This window comes from Balaenoptera ricei, chromosome 12 (genome assembly GCF_028023285.1).
Source record: "Balaenoptera ricei isolate mBalRic1 chromosome 12, mBalRic1.hap2, whole genome shotgun sequence".
Lineage (NCBI taxonomy): Eukaryota > Metazoa > Chordata > Mammalia > Artiodactyla > Balaenopteridae > Balaenoptera > Balaenoptera ricei.
In genome coordinates, this window is record NC_082650.1 from 50,498,659 (window position 1) to 50,517,711 (window position 19,053).

Genomic DNA, 19,053 nt, shown 5'->3' on the forward strand with positions numbered 1-19,053 from the left:
TTAATAACTATTTTAATTTAAAAATATATATTTTATCACTTAAAAAATTCTTGGCCTTCATAGCTTGAGACAAATGATGATTTTATTTAAAATTTTCATCTCTGTCAGAAAAGTTGATGAAGCTATTAAAATAGATGAAACTCTCTAATTTGAGCACTTTGGGGGGCCATATTATAGTATAATTATCACACATCACAGATATTAAAATGCTTTCATTAACTAAAAAATGTTTGCTCCCTATATTTTCAAAAGTTTGTCAGTTTTAACCAAATAGAGAATTTTGGTATATGTCGTAAGTTGAATAATGCCTACTCCTTCTCAAAGTTGTTTATGTCCTAATCCCCGGAACCTGTGTATGTTACCTTACATGGCAGAAAGGACTTTGCAGATGTGATTAAGCTGAAGATCCTGGGATAGGGAGATTGTTATGGGTTACCTATGGGGGCCCAGTGTAATCATAAGGGTTCTTCTAAGGGAGACAGGAGGTTCATGTTATGAAGGAAGCAGAAAAAGAAGAGGTGATGTGATGTGGAGCGGTGAGCCGAGGAATGAGAAAAGCTTGTAGAAGCTGGACAAAGCAAAGAATGGACTTTCCCCTAGAGCCTCTGGAAGAAACCAGCCCAGTGAGATTGACTGCAGACTTCAACTTTAAGAGAATACATTTGTGTCGCTTTAAGCCACTAAGTTTGTGATGATTTGTTACAGCGGCATAGGAAACTAATATACATAGGAAGTAAAGATACTAAGAACTGCCTGCTTAAAAATAAGCAGATATTAACTGAACATGAAAATAGTGTAGTTAGTTCAGATATCTTCCTCATCCTGTTTATTCTTAAACATAATGGTAAACATAAGCTTTCTTGTCTTTTTCAATTTCCAAATAAATTCTTAATCTAGAATTAACCTAAAAGAAGGAAAAGTTCTTCTTAAGACTTTTTAAACCTCCATGGATGAAAGCTCTCCTTTCCCTTCAGTGGGGTCCCATGTGCCACGACTGCCACTATTTACTGGTATGACTTTGTGTAAAACTCCACCAGCAAGCGTATTTTTGAGTGAGTCATTCCTCGTCCTAAAATGTGTTGCAGGGTGGTTGTTCTTACAGAGAGATGATTGCTAGAAGCCCACACCATCCCAGCTATTGCTATGATGATTAAGAGTTGACCTTGCTGCTGTGTATTAAGAATCCTGGCAGGAAACCGAACTAGAAATTTGGAATAAGAAGCCAAGTACTACATTTTTAACTTCTGTAAAAAGGTCACAACACTATGTTGTCTTTAATACTGGACAACGTAGCCCCCATTTTATATTTTCTTTACTATAAATTAATATTTCCATTATTAAATTTATGTGCTTCATCAAAAATAATTTGGAATACAGAGAAAATAAAAAGAAATCAAACATGCCCCTATCTTAACACAACCACTTAGCATTTTTCTTCAGCTGTACTAGCTGCCTCTGAAAATGTAAGGAGCTTGGTTGCAGTGTGTCTTTATGTAAATACTATTTAATGGACATTTTGTTTCTATGAATATCTGCTATTCATAGAGATTATAATGAGAAGAACCTGCAGTAACAAGGGGGTTTCTCAGGCTTCCCAGCTGGCCTCTTGGCTTCCCTCTGCCTCTGGGACCTCAGAATTTTCTCAGGAGTGTGTGATTTAGCCATGCTGGCTGCAGCTGCTTGAGGACACTCTAGGATTCTGGACAGGGAGGGAGGAACCTGCTATCCTAGGGCCTGAGACAGTTGGAAATTAACTTGACTAGTGAGTCAAGAGATCAAAGTGAAAAGGATTTAATGCCCCTTTTGTTTAAAAGTTGGAGAGAGTCTCTTTACTTTTTGCTTTTTAGCTAGTTATTTCATCAGCTGAGCCATCTCCCTATGCTGTGATGTGCTGACACCATCTAATAACATCACCATCCCAGACCACCAGAATGGTTTAGAGCCCCATCTGCAGCCCTCCCATTGTCACCAGACAACTCTCCATCATTTAACTTTCAGCTAATTAATCCACTTAACTGGATCATTTTCAAGGCTTTTGGGCCAATTGCCATAGCAGTGCCTAAGAAGGAAGGTGTTTCTCATCATGAAGAGGAAGCAAATTCATTCCTTGGCCCTCCTTTAACATGTATGTTTTGAATACCTTTTAAACACAAGGCTTGGCTTCAGGCCTCGGGATATGGTGGTGACAAGATGGACAGGGTCCCTTGGAGCTAAGAATCTAGCAAGGAGAGGCAATTTAGAGAAATAATTGCCAGAAAGGGTGAAGAATACCAGGCTGGGGGACGCTAGGCGCACTTGGAGAAAATCCTGTGGAGGCCTAACCTCGTCTGAGGTGGAGGAACGTGTAAACTAGGACCTGAGGTATTACTCACCAGCTGGGAAGAGGTGGAGAGGGCAGGGGAGGAAGGTTGGGGTCGAAGGTAACAGAACATACAAAGCCTTGGAGATGGATGAGAGCAGCATATTCAAGCACTAAAAGGCATCTGGCTTGGCTGAGGAGAGGTCCGTGGGAAGAAGCTGCCAGGGATTAGATGATGAAGGGTTTGACTGGTCATGTGAAGGAGTCTGACTTTAGTGACAATGGGCGCTACTGTGGGTTTAAGCAGAGGAGCTGACAAGAATAGCTCACTTCTCTGCTCTTCGTACACCTTTCTCTAATGCAGTTGGAGTGCTGTGATGAACTTTTAGAACATGAAATTCCACCAATTTTCAAAGCATTTCTGCCTTAGTCAAAGCCAGAAAGCACAGAGCAGCCTCTGGATATAGTGAACCCCTGCTCAAGTTATTTAAGTGAGGGATTCCCCTGAGGAATAAGCTAGTTCTCGGCCAACATAGCATCTCTCTAAGCCCCATCACAGATGGGATCTTGGCTGGCCACCTGCTCAGAACAGAGTGACAAGGCTAAAATAAAAGATAACTCAGAACTCATCTCAGTCCAAACCCCTCATTTTGCAGATGAACAAGCTGAGGCCCAGAGAGGTGAAGGACCTCATCTGCGGTCACACATGCAAAGAAAGAGCCAGGGCTGAGGCCTAAGTCTGATTCCCAGGGTGCCAGCCCCCCCATGAGCAGAAGTTATACCCTTTTGATTACAATAAAAGGGGCTTACTATATATATAGGACTACCATTTGAGGACCTTAGATGGGTCCATATGTCTAGGGCTTCTGTCCTCTCTTAATACTTCACCCCAAAGATGGCTAGAGTGATGATTCTAAAGGGTAGGGTGTAGTTTAGGGTGGGGTCTCTGTGTCAAGACAGAATGTAAAGAGGGCTATCTGGAACTCTGGCCCAGCCCAGCCCTGTGTGGAAGTGGGAAGAATGGGGCAGAGGTATGGGGAGGTGGCCAAGTGGAGTCTGAATGAAGATGCAGAGGAGGGATGGTCCATCTCCACCTTTGTTCCAATGCCTAGTATCTAATGTGTCCTGCAGAACTATTGAAATCCTCTTTGTACTTTTCCACTGCTCTGTTTCCAGCACTTTCCACAATGTGGAGGTGTCAGCAGTCTGAACATAAAACTAAACTATAATTAAAATAATCAATAAGAACCTCAGATAAGACTGAAGGAGAGACAGTATGTCTAGATAGCTCCTCAGCAGAGCACTGGACGACTGGTACTGGCCCTAAAAGCCAACGTTCAAAGACAAAAGTGCAAAGTGAGAAGCTGCAGGGAAAGGAGAGAGAGGAAAGAAGGAGCAAAGGGGAGGGTCCAGCAGACATCTCAAGAGGTGATAGACACAGGAACAGCTAACCATGGTGCTGCCATCCTACCCAAAGAGCAGAGAGAAGTAACAATGCAGAGCAGAATGGTCCTGAGGGGGAGAGAGAGAAAACCAGTTGCTAGAGCATCACAGCTCTCTGGGGGTATTTAGAGTGGGGCAGACAGCCCTCTATACACCTCAAGAAACCCTGAGTGCAACACTGGACCAAGGCAGATTGCAAGAGACGATATTCATAATGATGCCATTGAGTTATCTAAAGATTAGGCTGGGGTAAGCAAACTTCTTCTGTGAAGGTCCAGATGATATTTTAGACTCTGTAGGCCATGCAGTAACAACTCTGTCTTTGTAGTGCAAAAGCAACCATAGACAATATATAAATGAATGAGCTGTCTGTGTTGCAATTAAACTTTATTTACAAAAATCAGTGTGCTCTGTCTACTAAGGCAAGAAAATAAGCTATATATTTTCCTAGGAGCTATTTGGTTGCTAGAAAGTAGCCTATTCAAGTTAGGTAAAGTCAGTTTTTAAAAAAAGTCTTCAGTAGGTCACGAACCTTGTAGGCATCCAAAATGGGGAACAAAATTCAGGCAGACCCACAAGGACCAGGTCCAGGGAGTCAGCAGATAAACTGCTTCTTCCATTTCTAGTGCAGCTACATGTCGGCTCCATTCACTGCTTCTCTCTCTCTATCTCTGTCTCCGTCTCTGTCTCTGTCTGTTCTCTCTCTCTCTCTCTCTCTCTCTCTCTCTCGACTGATTCTTCCTGCTTAATTATCAGTGCGAAAGTTGTTGACGGTGGTTGAACCAGAGTAGTTCTGACTCTAAACTTTCAGTTCAAGTGTCCACCATCTTCTAACTGAGTCTTTCAGTGTCCTTATCCCAACTTTTTGGTAGAAAGTATCTGGTTGGCTCAGCATGGTCAAGGTGTCCATCATTGTCCAATCAGCTGTGGCCTGTGGGGATAAGTCCATCTGGTAAAACTAAGGAGGCCAGAGCAGGAAGCAGGTGTGTGTGTACAGGGCAGGTGGAGGCGGGGTGAGAACACAGTGATTAGCATCACTACTGTATCCATTTTGCTTTATGGAAAATTCCAAATACTCACACTTCTGTGATATTGGGCAATTAATATAGAGATAAAACCATTCTGGAGAGCAACATTATACTGCTTAGTCAAATTTCGCAATTATTTGAGTCAGAAATTCTGGGTCAAGTGAGCCAGTAATTCTGCTCCTGAGTATATATAGTTCAAAGAAATTCTCAGACTGGTCAATAAAGGGGCATAGTTGGGAGTGCTCATTTCGAGACTATTTGTGGTTTTAGAAGGTTGGAGGCAATCTGGGTGCCATTACTGGGAGACTGGAATGTGGTGGAAGCACACTGAGATTCAGCAGTGAGAAGCATAATCTTTAGAGTCTACACAGCCACAGGGATAGCTCAAAGGCATGGCACTCAGAGAAAAAGGTAAGAAACACAAGGAGATCTCACACAACACAACACCATTAATGTAAATTTAAAATATACACATAGGAAACAGAGAAAGCATACATTCTTCTGGAATACATCCAAACAAAATGATACTCAGTAAACATATATTAGGAACTTCTGACTATGATGGACTAGCTTGTAAGAAACCAGTCCTTCCACCAAGAACAACTGTAAATGCTGAATAAAAATACATATTTGAATGTGACTTTATTTAGAAAAAGTGTCTTTGAGGATATAATTGAGGATCTCAGTAGATGAGATCATCCCGGATTATCTGGGTGAGCCCTAAATCCAACGAAAAAGGTCCTTGTAAGAGACAGAAGAGGAGAGGACACAGAGAAGAAAGCCTATGTATAGATGGAGGCTGAGACTGGAGTTATGCAGCTATAGGCTAAAGAATGCCTGGAGCTACCAGAAGTTGGAAGAGGCAAGAAAGGATTCTCCCCTAGAACCGTCAAAGGGAGTGGCCCTGCCGAAATCTTGATTTCAGACTTTTGGCCTCCAGAGCTGTGAGAGGATAAATTTCTGTTGTTTTTAAAACCACTCAGTTTGTAGTAATTTGTTATGGCAGCCAAAGGAAACTAATACAGTACTGTTACCATTTCCCAAATAATGCAAAGACTGTTAATTTTCTCCATCATACAGATTTTTTTCTACTTCGTAAATTTCTACTCTTATACAATGAAATGTTGTGTCTTACATTTTACTTCTACATATATTTCAAAGTCAACAAGACATTGTGATTATTATTTTGTCAATATTTGATACTTTCACTGAAAAAAGTGCATGACTTGCTAGATGAAAAATGGCATCTTGCTGCTTTTATTCACATTTCTTGGGTAATATAATTGAACAGTTTATCTTCCTTTTTGAAATATGTTTCATATTTTTGTCAAATTTTCTAATGGGTTCATTAGCTTTTCTTGATTATAAAAATTCTTCAAATGTAAGAGAGTAACCCCTTTGTCATATATACACTTTAAATATTTACTATGTTCTTTTTCTTCTGGTTTAGTTTATGACAGGTTTGTTTTAGCACACATACTTTAATTTCTTATGTACTTTTGTGACTCTGTTCATTGCTTTCAGCTCAGAAAATCCTCCCCACTCCAGAGATATCAGAGATAGGTACTCACTTGTATTTTCTTCTAATTTTTTAATAGAATAAAAATTTGTAATTTAACTCATTAATCTACATTAAGCTTAATTGGGGGAGGTAGAAAACTCTTGACTCTTTAGGCTAAAAGCTTTACTTAAAGTCCTGAAGATGGTCAACTGCATGACTTAGTGGTTGAAGATGGTATTTCAAGTATGAACAATATACAGAGCAAGTCCTGGACTGAATTATAGGGCACAAGAGAGTTTGGCTCTGATATTTAGGGACATCTGATTTACAAGCTGATTACTCAGCTTGTCTACCAATTGACTGAATGCTTAGCCAAAGACTGTCCTCCACAACAGTGGAGCTGGAAGTTGCCACAAGACTGCTTCCTGGGTGGTATCATTCTGTCTTGGCTGTGATAGAAAAAAGAAAGGCGGCCAAGCTTTGAGCTTTGGGAGAATGATAAGCAGAGTCTAGGGTCAAAACTCCCTTCTTTCACCACACTGAATGGCCAGGACTCTGGAGTGGTAGGACCATCCACTCTGAGCCTGGCGTTTGAAGTCCAGAAGAGATAGTGTCGGGCTTTGCAAATACCTCCATCAGCACCCTCCTTGCCAAAAGTCCAGCCTGAGTCACCAATCCTAACAACACTCAGAGCTCTCAGTCCAGGCACTAGAGTTGGCGTGGAGTCCTGGCCCAGCTGCTTTGCTAGGATGTAAGAAAGGGACATCTCTGAGAAGAGAGGGAGAGGCAGAGAAGGACTGTAAAGGTAGTTGAGAGAACACGTGAGTCTATATGGGCTGACAGAATGCCAAACACTTCATGTGATAGGGAGGAAAAGAGGAAACCTGTCTTCCCCCTTTACGAGCTGTGCAATCTTGGGTAAGTGACCCATTTTCTCTGAACTGAATCCAAAGACAGTATTACAGTCTGAAGCCCAAGTGAGTGGACAAGATGGTCTCTAAGGTCCCTCCAGATCTGACTGGCTCTGATGCTACAGCCAAAACCCCCAGCAGACCCAGTTGGCTCCCTTGACAACTGGAAAGGAAGGAAGTCACAGATAGCCACAAGCTCCAGGAGTTAAGTGCAATCTGCAAAGCCCAGGCAGATTGGTTTTCACGTGCACACTGCATGATATAGAAAGTTCTGTTGGTATGGTACCAGCCTGTCCAATGACACCTGTCACACACTGTTTAAATGTCTTGGCAACAAAAGATAATATTATCAGCTGTCAGCTCTTTCAGTAGTAAAGTGGATGTGCATTCACGGTGGTGGAAATGTGACTTATCAGTATGTTATGAAACATGATTGTATAGCTGTCTTTACCTCTGCCAATGTTTTCATAAGCATCTTTGTGTAAAATATTGGCAAAACACAAATTTAACACACTTCCAGTGAAGGAAAGAATGCTGTCTCGTGTTTATTTACTGTGTGTTCCCATTAATAATAATAATAAAAACATCAGGGGGAAATTATTCTTTTAATACAAGATTCACTTGAATATTACAATAATACTCCACTACCAGGCACTATAATCATTCTTGAATTTGGTTACACTAGGACTTAAGCCAGCACACACAGGAAGACTTCCAGGACATGGCTCTCACTTGCATACTCAAATGGCCATAAACTCTTTTCCCTCAACAGAACATGCCTGGACTGATAAGTACAGTACTCAGAGAACTCTCTTAGTGAGTGTAGGTCCTTCTCCCCCACTTCCTTCCACCTACATATATGTATTCAAATGTGTTCATCCAGCCACCACTCTGGGAATGTTGGCTCTCCTGTACACCTCTGAAGTTGATCCAGACAGATTCCTTTCTTATAGCTGCATTGCTCTAGAAAATAACGGAGTTCTGCAGAACATCCTGGAATACAAACAACTACTGGGTGTGTAGTATATCCTTCTAGTGAGTGAGCCCTGGTAAGTCACAGAGAATAGAGACATGGTGTGTATGTGTGTGTGTGTGTGTGCACATGAAAGAGACAGAGACAGAGAGACAAAGTCAGAGAGGATGTGTGTGTGCAGGTTAATTTTTTTTTTGGTTTTATGTACAAAAAAGTCTGCTTTCAGGGAAGCAGAGGTAATATAATCAACATCAATGTTGTTCTGCTCAGGTATTCCTAAATATCAAGATTCTATTTGAAAATTAAAGATCAATATTTTTTAGCAAGTATGTAGATCTCAATTTCATTCATTGGAAAAAATGGGCATAATGCTGATTTGGATTGCTGTTTTGGAGATAAGTCTTAACTAGGTATCAAATGTTATATGAATATCATACGTTGTATTCAAATTATTTTCAAAGCAGTAGCTAAAGATATTGAAAAGGCATTTTTGAGATTTGCAGATTACTGAAAACAGATAACATATGAAAAATATTTTATGGGTGCAGTAGAGGGAAACTTGAAAAGCAAAATGCACTTAAGGCTGTAAAATCTAGACTAGGTGAAATTCAGTATTCATGAAGTCTGCTTTCACCAACAGTAATAACAATAGCAGCTAAGGCATACATGATGCTACCATGTGCACTACTGAACTTTATATATTAACTCATTTAACCCTTACAACAACCTTAGAAGGTAATTACTATTATGATTCCCCACTGAACAAATAAGAATTTTCCCATGGTCTGACAGCTAGTTAAAAAGCCAGATGACCGCATCATGTAAGATGCTGTTTTCCTCTCTCTCTCCATCTTCTTTTCTCTCTACCCTTAATTGGCAGGAACACTGATCCAATTGGCCCATCTAGTAAATGGCCAACTGCATACTCCCTTCCTTCTGGCTGGAGTAGAAGGGACAGCACTGCTCCTTGTCTGGAGGCCTGGCCGGTTTCTTCTCGCTATCCTCTGAGGCAACCAGTTGCAGGCTAACTGGGCACTGGGTCTCTCTCTCTCACCCTCTCTCTCTCATTCTGATTCTCTTCTTCCCATGTCTGGAAGTTTGGTGTTGATTTTGTTTTATTTTATAACCACTAATGGCAAGATTTGAGACCTGGGTTTGTGTATTAAGGGCTTAAATTGGGCAAAGCAAGTCAAGCTTTGAACTGAGGCCATTTATACATTCTTGGTTTAAGAGAACAGGACGGTTTATACAACCCAGCCCAGCTTCTAAGGATGCTCTGCCTTTAGGCTGTGTGCCAAAGCCACAGCTCACAGTCACAGCTAACTTCCTTCCTCCTTCCTTCCCTTCAACAGCTAATAATTTTGACAGGATGTTGTCCCTCACTATTTCCCTAAGGGACCCAGTAAGTTTGTGGTAGAATTCAGATATTTCTGGATTCTCTGATCACCATCAATTCACGCTCTTTCCCTCAATTTTTCCCACAAAATCTCAACAACATATCCAAAACATGGGCTTGGGCTTGTTAGTTTGTTTGTGGAGAAGGGTTTGTGCTAAACCTTCACAATTCTCCCCTCCTGTGTGACCAGGGGCAAAGTCTGACTGAGGTTAGAAAATCAGATCCAGTCTGGAACTGCATTTCCTTTATGCTCACTTCACGTCTTGACGTTTTTACACTGTGTTCCTCCAAATGAACCCAACAGCCCCACAATGTAAAGTTTTATTAAAGGACGATACACTTCTGTCTAGTCTTAAATAATTGAAGATTTGGGTTTGAATCTTGTGAATCTCTTCTGTCTGCAACTTGATGTTCAGTTTGGGATGGCAGAGACAGTGTATTTGTTCTTGAAACCATGAGTGGTAAAATCTTCTTGAATTCATCCATTTCTGATTCGCCTTTCTTTCTGAACATTCAGGATTATTACTTTTCCCCGTGCCCTAGTAGTTAGGTGGGCTATGTGACTAGCTCTGCCCAGTGGCCTGTGAGTGGAAGTGTGATTTATGGGCCAAAGCATTGCATTGCTGGTGTGAGACCCTCCAGTTCTCCCTCTCCCCAGTGATTACAGAGATAGCCTCATGTTGTAGGGATAGAGCCAGAAGATGGATGGCTACATTGCTGCATATAGAACGGTTGTCTTGGGAAGTTGCCCAGGCAGTGCAGTTAACATTGTACAGGTGAGAAATCTTTGCTGTGTTAAGTCACTGTGATTTTGGGGGGTTGTTTGTTACTGCAGCGTAACTTATTCTGACACATGAATCATGCCATATTAGAACTTTATATTTTATTTCCATCTGGCATTATATTTAATTAGATGCTATTTTACTATGATTCTTTCTCTGACACTTATTTATTACAACTTTATTGAGGTATAATTGATGTATAATAAACTGTACATATTTAAAGTATACAACTTGATGAGTTTTGACATATCAAGTATACACCCATGAAATCTTCATCACAATTAAGATAATGAACTTATCCATCACCCCAAAATGTTTCCTTGTGCCCCTTTGCAATCGCTGCCTCTCTCTCTTTCCCATCCCTACTCCCCCAATCCCAACCATTGATCTGCTTTCTGTCACTATATATTTTCAAGGTCTTTATATAAATGGAATCTTACAATGTGTGTTCTTTTCTGCCTGGCTTCTTTTACCCAGCATAATTATTTGGAGATTTATCCATGTTGTTGCATGTATCAATAGTTCATTCTTTCTGATTTCCGAGTAACATTCTGTTGTATGGATGTACCACAGTTTGTTTATTTTTACTCATTTACCTGTGATGGGCATTTGAGTTGTTTTCAGTTTTTGGCTATTACAGGTAAAGCTGCTGTGAGCATTTATGTGCAAGTCTTTATATAGACATAAGCTTTAATTTCTCTTGGATGAATACGTAGGAGGAGTGGAATGGCTGGGTCATATGGTAGGAGGAGTATGTTTACCTTCTTAAGAAACCACCAAACTATTTTCCAAAGTGTTTGTACTATTTTACATTCCCAACATCAGTATATGAGAATTCTAATTGCTCTACATCCTTGCAGTACTTGGTGTGGTCTGACCTTTAATTTTGATTAAATGATTACACTATCCCAAATTCACAGCTTTGTCCCCCAAGTCATCAACTTAGGTTCTTGATACTTCTCGCAATAGTCTCTTAACCGGCACTCCTCCTTCAGATAAATTGAGGGTGTCAGATAAGAACTCTGTGAACTTCCTCCCACCACCTGTAAACTTAGCTCTATCAGTACCAATAATTCCCACCTTGTCTCCTGTCAGAGCAGGGGAGCTGTGTCTCCACCTCCTCCTGTCTAAGTCCCTCTCTCCCCATCACATTACGTTCTGGACCCCATTCTCCTGTGAAGCCTCCCTCTGTTAGGCATCTTACTCTCTCTGCTATCTTCTGCCGTTCCAATTACAATCCAGGTACTTGCTCCTCAGTCTAATAACATATTCTATTCTTGCCCATCTTTAAAAAACAAAACAAAACAAAGACTATCTTGTGACCCAGTATTTCTCTCAAGCTATTTCTCTCCTTTCATTTAAAGTTAAATATATTGAAAAAAATTAGAAAATTCCCATTACCTCCTCAATCTACTGCAATCTAGCTTTTTTCTCACTCTCCATTGAAGCTGCTCTCACTTAAGTCACTAGTGACCACCATGTTCGTAAATCTAGCACATTCCAAACCCTCTCTTACTTGACCTCTGGGCATGCTTTACACACTTGATCACTTCCTTCTTAAAACTTTTTTCCTCTTGGTTTTCCAAAGGTCTCACCTGGATGATCCTCCTTGGTCTCCTTTTCTCTTTTGCTTCCTTCACTGTACTCCCATATGTTATTGTGTCCAGACTGTAACTTTGGCCTTTTCTCATTCCCTCCCGTGGCTTCACTTCCAATAACTACTGAAATTATGTCTCCATTCTCGCCACCCTGCAAGCTCCAAAGCCACAGGGCCGGCTGCCTTCACTTGGATATTCCCACAGATCCTGACATTTAATATGTAGAAAACTTGATTCACCACCCTCTTTCTCAAATCTGCCTTTCCTGCTATGTTCCCATCTCAGTGTTATCCACCCATTTGAACATCCTTGACTCCTAAATTGTTCCTTAATCCCCATAATCACTCACTTAGTCAAAGACACTCTCTTCTTTGATACCTCTTGAATCCATCCCCTTCTCCTACCCCTTAGTTGATGCTGACATCAGCTCTCACCTGGATTGCTGCAGCTGGGCTCCAAAATAGTCTCTTGGCTTCCAGTCTTTTCCACCTGCAGTCCATTCCCAGCACTGCTCTTTGTGATCTGGTTCCTGCCTACCTCTCCAGACTTATCTCCCGTTATTTCCTCTCTAGGTTCTAGTTCTTACACACTCCAGCTATACTGAATGGCCTGCATTGCTCTGAATGGGCCACACTTTTAGGCTTCATATTGTCCTCTTGGTCTGGTACACTCCCCTTCAATGTCTTTTGCCTTGAACACTTCTTTTGTTCTACTTGACTCAGTTCAGTATTGCCTTCCTAGTGGATTTCCATAGAATTTCTCTGACCTTCCTATGGGATCCTTACACTCTGTGTATGCCCTTATTATTGTACTTTTCATTAGTACTGCTCTCAGAGCTGTGACTGTTACCTTATATGGCAAAAGAGATTTTGCAGATGTGATTAAATCAAGGATCTTGAGATGGGAAGGTTATCCTGAATTATCTGGGCAAGTCCTAAATGTAATCACAAATGTCCTTATAAGAGGGAGGCAGAAGGAGATTTGACTACAGAAGGAGGCAGTGTAACCACTTAAGCTAGATAATACACTGATGGCTTTGAAGATGGAGGAAGGGGCCACAGGCCAAAGAATGCAACTTTAAAAGCTGAAAATTTTAAGGAAATGGATTCTCCCCCTAGAACCTCCAAAGAAAGTGCAGCCCTGCTTAAATTTTGATTTCAGCCCAATGAAATATATTGCAGACTTCTGATCTTCATAACTGTAAGAGAATAAATATGTATTGTTTTAAGCTACCAAGTTTGTGGTCATTTGTTACAGCAGCAATAGGAAACTAATACCTTGGGCCAAGTGAAGCCCTGCCCTGGGCCTCAGGCTGCAGAGGCCCCTGCTCTATTCCTCTTCCAGCTGTGGGGATGAAGAGCCTATGTCCTCACTTCTAGACTCAAGAAATTCTTCCTCAGCAGCCACATAGCACAGGGAGATCAGCTCGGTGCTTTGTGTCCACCTAGAGGGGTGGGATAGGGAAGGTGGGAGGGAGACGCAAGAGGGAGGAGATATGGGGATATATGTATATGTATAGCTGATTCACTTTGTTATACAGCAGAAACTAACACACCCTTTTAAAGCAATTATCCTCCAATAAATATGTTAAAAAAAAAAAAAAAGAAAAAAGAAATTCTTCCTCAAGGCCTATTTCTTGAGCCTAAATAACTCTTCCCCAAGTTTGTTCTTTTGAGACAGACTGTACTGCTAGTGGACTCATGCGTTGATCTGAAGGGTAGTCAAAAGAGCAGCTGTTTGTAGGATGAGCCACTCTACAGACAATAGACTGAAGGGCACAAGAACTGAAGCCAGGAGACCAGAGAGAAGGCTACCACAGTAATTCAAGTAAGAGATGATGATAGTGGTGGAGATGTGAGAAGTGGCTAGATTCTGGGTATACTTTGAAAATAAAGGCAATAGGCATCCACGTTGGATGGGAGGTATGAGAGAAAGGGAAGTGTAAGTGTGATTCCAAGGTTTCTGGTCTGCACAACTTGAAAGATGTCATTGCCATTAATTTAGATGATAAAGAAGGGAGAAAGAGCACTTACTGAGGTAAAGATTAGTGGCTCTATTTTAAATGTATTAAATTTAGGATGCCTGTTAGATAGCAAAGTGGGTAAGTGGTTGGATGTTTGAGTGAATCTTGCTTTTCTCAAAGACTATATGCTTCCAGCAGCTAGCATAGGGTCTTAAAATAGAGATTATTAATAGTTGATGGGTCAAGTGAATATGTGAATATGTGACATTCCTTCATAGAAATGTTTCAAGATATACTGACAGTTTTTTATCCTTACATCATCAGGTAGGTTAATATCCAGACCCTTGACATCACACAGCCTGGCCAACTGCATAAGCCAGGGATATTAACAGCTTGATTGTTTAGTATCCTCTTGTTCTTGGCTCTCGCAAATGTTCTGATTAGGACTAGGGGAGATATTGAATATTAATACCAAGTGGACTGAAGTCAGATCCATAGTCTGTCTTACTATCTTAGTGTTGAACTTTCTTAACTTGCTGATTGCAAGAAATTTTTCTCTGTAATTATAACATGTATAATAATTTGACTTCTTTGTTCCATCTCTGAAATCATGTTGTTTTCCCCACCACATGTCTGGAAAAGTTTATAGCCAGAGCTTTTGTTATTTCAGTCCACTTGAAAGCATCCTGGATACTAATAGGGCCTGAAAGAGTGTCTGATGTTGCTGAATAGTCTGTAAAGGTTGTTTTGTTAGAAAATGTTAACTTGATGAATGAGCAATAACGCTGATCCTACTGGATCTAAATTTACAGACACTATAAAACTATAGGTCTATAAAACTTAGTGTGTTTTATATTGTTAAAAGGGTCACAGCTCTGTTGCAAGATGTTGGGGACTAGATTGCTCATGCATTTTCTCTTGTACCTTCTACAGTTAATCCTCCCCCCACCCCGCCCCCACTCTCCTGAAGTTTCTTGTCAAGTTCACCAATGACATTCACATTACAAAATCTGGAGTCATTGTTTTTAATCCTCATTTTACTTATTTTCTCAGCAATGTTTGACCCAGTTGACTACTCCCTCCTGGAACACTTTTTTTTTTTTTAACATCTTTATTGAAGTATAATTGCTTTACAATGGTGTGTTAGTTTCTGCTTTATAACAAAGTGAATCAGTTATACATATACATATGTTCCCATATCTCTTCCCTCTTGCATCTCCCTCCCTCCCACCCTCCCTATCCCACCCCTCTAGGTGGTCACAAAGCACCGAGCTGATCTCCCTGTGCTATGCGGCCTGGAACACTTTTTCTCCTTTATTTTGGATTACTGTGTTCTCTTGGTGTGATGGTTAGTTTTATGTGTCAACTTGACTGGACCACGGGGTGCCCAGACATTTGGTTAAACCTTATTCTGGGTGTGTCTTTGAGGGTGTTTCTGGATGGGATTAACATTTGACTCAGGCTGAGTGAAGCAGATTGCCTTCCCTAATGTAGAGGAGACTCATCCAATCAATTGAAGACCAGAAACGAACAAAAGAGCTGAGTAACTCCTGCTGCCTGATTGGTCTGAGCTGGAACATTGGTATTTTTCTGCCTTTTGTTTCTAATTGAAACATCAGTTCTTCTTGGGTCTTGAACCTGTGGGCTCTCCTGGTTCTCAGGACTTCAGACTCAGATTGGAACTACACCATCAGCATTCCTGGGTTTCCAGCTTGCTGACTGTACACCTTGAGACTTCTCAGCCTCCACAGTTGCATGAGCCAATTCTTTATAATAAATCTCTTCATATATATTTGTTTATTTGCTTGTAGGCCATCTCCCCTACTAGAGGATAACACTATGAGCAGAGACCTTTCTTCTATTTAGTTCACGTCTGTATTCCCAGCCCTGGGACTGTGTCTAGCAGATAGTAGGCATTCAATAAATATTTATGGACTGTATGAAAAAATTTGCTTGTGTATGTTTTCCTAAGGCCTAAGACCAGTAACTACTTGTGCTTGTGTGCATATGTCTTCGCAGGTGCTCAGAATATGTCCATGTATGTTATCTTATTTATCCTCACATGACCTGTAAGAAGGGAAGGAGGGGAACAATTTAACAATTCCACCCATTGGTGGAATGGGAATATATAGTTCTTGAGGATATTAGTTTAATGCCCTGTGCTTTGAAGATAAGAATGCCTCAAAGTGGACTACTGAGCTTATCTTAATTCACCTCATGAACACAGTATATCTTGGAATCCTGTCTTTGAAGAATTTATTTATTTTATAAGGCTGTGCATTTTGCTACAAGACCTGGCCAGTAACAGTCTACTCAGTCAATATGAATTTTCAACATTTAAAATCCTTTCCAAACTGGAAAAAATACATCTAAAATTTGTGATTTCAGGATTCACAAGTGCACATGTGGTAAGATAAAGGAATGGTTTCAGACATCCTCTGGAGCTTGTCTTCCAAACCCAGTAACCAAGGGAGTAGATTAATTTGCACTGATACACAAATAACCCTTTAGTGTCCTGTGAATACTGTTATGTGAATATATTACTCAGTTCCTGTACCTCCCCAATAATCTGGATTAGGTGTTTTAGTGACAATTTATGAACAATGTGCAAATGTGTGCGATTTTTTACATTAAGATTTTCACAGGATGGAGATGACACATAATGAACTTTTAAAGTAAATACACTAATAATTCGTCTCTTAAATAGTAATTCTATCATCAGTCACATGCCAAAAATTACATTTTTATAATGTGTTTATTTGTGTACAAAATATGTTGTAATTTACTGATGCATATGCAGCAAAATATTCTATCACATACAACAAAAATACACTTTTACCCCCCTTCCCCTGCCCTTGAAAATGGCAACACTGTTTTGGCAGTTCAGCAGCTAAAAATAAAGTGCTATAATTAAGCAGTATTGGAATGTCTTCATTTGACAAGTGTGATGTACAATTTGAGTATACAACCACCTTTTTGTTAGTTTTTTCACAGAACAGGAAATTCCACATCCTGAACACCTCCAGAAGATACAAATATTTGTATATATATGTACACATGTATACACTGTATATGTAAAGTGCCAACAAGCCTCTTTGTCCTTGTGAGTTTGTTGTGCTTATGTTTATTCTCTCTTTCCAAAGTCAGAGTCACACTATGGGATCTCAGAGTCCATCAGCAGGCACGGAGAAGCTCACCAAAGGCTGGCTTGTTGGGGGCGTGGTGTTGGTTACAGGATGGAGGGAGCCTTCAGACCTCACTGGGGGACCTGGAGCGGAAGGGCACTTTGGACTGGAAACAGCCACAAAACAGGAGCCACAGGGCGCGTTGGATCTCCTGGTTGCGGAAGGCATAGATGATAGGATTGATCATAGAGTTGTAGGTGGCGGGCAGCAGGGTGGCGTAGGTGTAGACAGCTGGGTCCTCATGGCTGCCTACCACGCAGTAGATGGCAAAGGGCAGCCAGCTGGCACCGAAAGTGCCCAGCACCACGGCCAGCGTACCCACACCCTTTCTGGTGGCGGCAAGGTGGGGCGGTGCCAGGCAGTGCTGCTGCAGCGCGATCTGGTGCGCGTGACGCCAGACCACCTGGCAGATGCGCACGTACAGGTGCAGCATGATGCCGAAGACCGCAAAGAAGGTGGCGGAGAGCAGTGCCACGTGGCTGCGCGTCAGCGGGCGCACCACGCTGCAGGCGGCGCGCTCTGCCAGGCAGTTCCAGCCAAGCACCGGCAGCAGCCCAAGGCCTAAGGACACCGTCCAGGTGGCAGCAAGAAGGAGGTGTACGCCCACCAGGGTCCGTCGCGAGTAATAGGTGAGCGCGTTGTAGAGGGACAGGTAGCGGTCCACCGTAATGGCCAGCAGGCTGCTGACGGAGGCAGCGAAGGAGGCCACGAGGAAGCCCACAGTAAGCAGGCTCACAGTCTCCGAGGGCAACACGTACTGGAATACGAAGTGCAGAATGAGACCGCAGCCCGCCAGCAGGTCGGCGGTGGCCAGGCTGCCTACCAGCACGAACATGGGCGTGCGCAGCGCAGGTGTGGACGCGATGAGCGCCACCACCAGCGCATTTTCGCCTGCGATCACCGTCCCAGACACGCAGAGCAGTACGTCCCATGGATTCACTGAAGACAGCAGCAGCCCCGGCGGCCCCGCTGGCAGCTGCGAAGACAACTCCAGCGACGCATTAGCTGCGCCGCTGCCCCCCAGCGCCGCTGCGGCTGCGGCTGCGGCTGCCGGGGGCCCCCATTCACCGGTGTCCCGCGCTCCTGCTGCGGTGGCCGCTGCCGCCGCACTCTCGGCCGCCACTGCCACCACCCGGGAGTCGTTGAGCGAAGATGAGCTCGCGTTCATCACGGCGGGACGCTACACCCTGCGTGGAGAGGGAGAACAAGCGTCAGGTGTGCGGTTTACGCCGCCCGGGTACTTCGCCGGGCGCTGCTCCCCCACTCATATTGCCCATCCCACCCAGGGACCCCAGAGCAGAGCGAGGAAGCAGTGGTTGAGAGCCAAAAATAAATGAATACCTGTTGAGTGAGTGAGTGAGCGTGTGAGTGCAACGCACAAGGGATGCCCGTACTGACATCTGAGTTTTTGCACAGATATACACACGAATAACACGCACTCGCATACACACAGATCACGTAAGTATGCCTGTGTTTGCACACGCATCTTGCGCACCAAGCTAGTAGTGTCAGCCTCAGCGAGTGCCGCCCTGGCTCTGACCGGCTCGGTCAGGCGCTCTCCTCACCTGGGAGGCGGAGTAGCTGTCCGCGGTGCTGAAAGCGAAGTTTCTGCGACCGTGGAGCACAGCGGACCCCGGAGGCCAGAGACCCCTGGGAAAGCGGTTTCGGGGGAGAGAAGCTAAGATGTCTGTGTAGGTGGAGGGTGTGTGGCGTCATGCTTGGCTCCAGGAAGGAGCCATCCCCCGGCCATCCTTCACCCCTTCCCCTCTGCACACCCTCAGAGTTCCTTTAGAGAGCCGGGCTGCTCACCTGGGGAGTCAGGGCTTCAGGAAATCGCTGATCATGAGCGCTGTGGCTGGGCGCCAGGCTGCGCTGCCCGCGCGGACAGAGCCGACGCCTGAAGGAGGTGGCCGGGACGGCGCGCAGAGGAGTGCGGGGCGCTGGTAGCTGTGCCGGCGCCGCCGAGAGTTATAG

General features: G+C 42.9%; 1 protein-coding gene across 1 annotated transcript; it reads right to left on the bottom strand.

Annotated features, from left to right (window-relative positions):
- Positions 1 to 17,143: 17,143 nt before the first annotated feature.
- On the bottom strand, positions 17,144 to 18,250 carry GPR6 (G protein-coupled receptor 6). Its single transcript, XM_059942005.1, has one exon. The coding sequence runs from the start codon at positions 18,245 to 18,247 to the stop codon at positions 17,144 to 17,146; it is 1,104 nt and encodes a 367-aa protein (XP_059797988.1). The 5' UTR covers positions 18,248 to 18,250.
- Between the last annotated feature and the right edge of the window lie 803 nt (positions 18,251 to 19,053).

What these genes read in the sequence shown, in the direction of transcription:
- GPR6 (XM_059942005.1), bottom strand. Translation starts at nt 18,247, where the DNA reads ATGAACGCGAGCTCATCTTCGCTCAACGACTCCCGGGTGGTGGCAGTG.